At 47.6% G+C, this 2,095-nt stretch overlaps 1 protein-coding gene across 1 annotated transcript in view; it reads left to right on the top strand.

Moving 5' to 3' along the window:
• Positions 1-1,052: 1,052 nt before the first annotated feature.
• Positions 1,053-2,095, top strand: part of LOC104511533 (disks large homolog 2-like) — a gene marked incomplete at its 3' end in the record, with an annotated part of 12,784 nt that continues 11,741 nt past the window's right edge. The window contains exons 1-2 of the mRNA XM_010154186.1: positions 1,053-1,170; positions 2,015-2,084. Coding sequence (XP_010152488.1) covers positions 1,053-1,170; positions 2,015-2,084 — 188 coding nt within the window. The remainder of the gene's footprint in view (positions 1,171-2,014; positions 2,085-2,095) is intronic.

Raw genomic sequence — 2,095 nt, forward strand, 5'->3', positions numbered from 1 at the left:
TGCTGTTGGTGGCATCTTCACAGGCTGTGGTGGAGGTGCTGCTGGGGCCTGGCAGGCAGGAGATCTTGCAGCTGGGATGTTCTCACCACTGTACTGAACCTCGAGCTTGTCCAGATATTGCACCTTGAAGAAACATTTGTCCCCAGTTGTGTTTCCTATGGCAAGTCTTAACAGAGATGTGAGCACAGGCTGAGGCATCCACAGCAGAATAGGATCCTTTCCCATCAGAGAGGGAAGGTTGGAGCTGATGATCTTAATGGTCTTTTCCAACCTAAAGGAGCCTATGATTCTATGAACTTGGACATTTTGGAGCCAGTCCAGAGGAGGCCATGAAGATGCTTAGAGGGCTGGAGCCCCTCTGCTATGGGGACAGGCTGGGAGAGTTGGGGGTGTTCAGCCTGGAGCAGAGGAGGCTCCAGGGAGACCTTATAGCACCTTCCAGTGCCTGGAGGGGCTACAAGAAAGCTGGGGGGGACTCTTTACAAGGTCAGGTAGGGGCAGGACAAGGGGTAATGAGTTTAAACTAGAAGAGGGGAGATGCAGACTAGATATAAGGAAGATTTTTTTATGCTGAGGGTGGTTTGACCCTGGCACAGGTTGCCCAGAGAGGTGGTCGATGCCCCATCCTTGGAAACATTCACGGTCAGGTTGGATGGGGCACTGAGCAACCTGATTGAGTTGAAGATGTCCCTGATCATGGCAGGGAAGTTGAACCAGATGGCTTTTATGGGTCCCTTCCAACCCAAACCAGTCTGTGGGTCTATGAAATTGGGTTGGAGAAAGTGGTTGCTTCTTGCCTATGCCTTTCTTGGAAGTTTGGTCTCCGTGGCTGTTGCTCCAAGCAGGTGCTATCAGATGCCTTTAGTCGTTGTGTCAGCGGCCGCATCCTATTGCTTCTGCTGCTGCTTGCATAGTGTGGGGGATACATGGGACTTTCCACAAGTGGTTTTTAAAAGGGGTGTCAGGTGGTGCCATGGTGCCCGGGAGCTGTACCCAAGGCTGCGTCCCTCTGAGATGGCCCATGGAAACTGTGATTCTTCTGCCTTTGTCTCATGGGCGCTCCTCTTCCTCCAGGTATTAAGGTAATTGGTGGCATCAAAGAGCTCAGTGGAGAAGAATATGGAGTTTACGTCAAGAGGATCCTTCCAGGGGGCGTTGCTTATGCAGATGGTGAGTTAAACATAGCGCAGAGTACCGCATTGTCTGAGAAAAGCCAGAATACAGTGTATTTATTTTATGTGTTGCCTTATTAGACATTTCAGGTGTGTTTTCCCAGATTTTCTAGCAGTGGGGTTATTTTTTACTGTGGCAATTGTTTTAATATCCAATGGCAGCCTTGTCTTGGGTTCTCAGCACATACCTGATTGCTTCATGTCTTTAAAGCAGGATCCATCCCTACCACACAAAGAACTTCACTTGGCTGCCTGTCCTTTGCCACAAGCCACTCGCTGCCTGAAGTCCCAAAATTACCTGAGTTCCTTTTCCAAATTCAGCTCTGCTCTGGGCCACTGATTTCATTCTGAGTATCTTCAAATAAGTTGGTATTAGGCAGGGCTCTGCAGAGTTCACCTCTCATAGCTTAAGCCAGAAAGGTTTTGTTGTGTGGTTTGTGTTGTTTTGAGTTTGGGGTTTTTTTTCTTTTTTTTCCAATGTTACAACATGATTTTCCATCTAATAAAGAAAAATAAATCCAGAACAGGTGGAGGTGCCACTCATGGTTTTCTACGTGACCTCAAATTGAGTTAAGTAAAAGCTTTATTGCTTTTTTTTTTTTTTTGCATTTACTGTTGTAACTTCCTACAGCAGCAGTGCTGTGACGTTGGCACCGGTTGTTCAGGGCGGCTGCAGAAACTTCATCTATGGACATCTTGAAAAACAGGTTGGATGAGCATCTCAGGAATGACCTATGCATATTTCATCCTGTCTCTGGGCAAAGGGAGGAACTGCCCAACCTCTCCCAGTCCCTTCAAGCTGTATTTTCTGCAGTTTCTAGCCATTAGTTTTTCTTTTCTAGGGCGCCTGCAGCCAGGAGACCAGATTCTGGAGGTCAACGGAGATTCCTTAATTGGGGTTACAAGTGAGAGGTACCGTATCC

This window comes from Eurypyga helias, unplaced genomic scaffold (genome assembly GCF_000690775.1).
Source record: "Eurypyga helias isolate BGI_N326 unplaced genomic scaffold, ASM69077v1 scaffold35646, whole genome shotgun sequence".
In the NCBI taxonomy this organism is placed as follows: Eukaryota; Metazoa; Chordata; class Aves; order Eurypygiformes; family Eurypygidae; genus Eurypyga; species Eurypyga helias.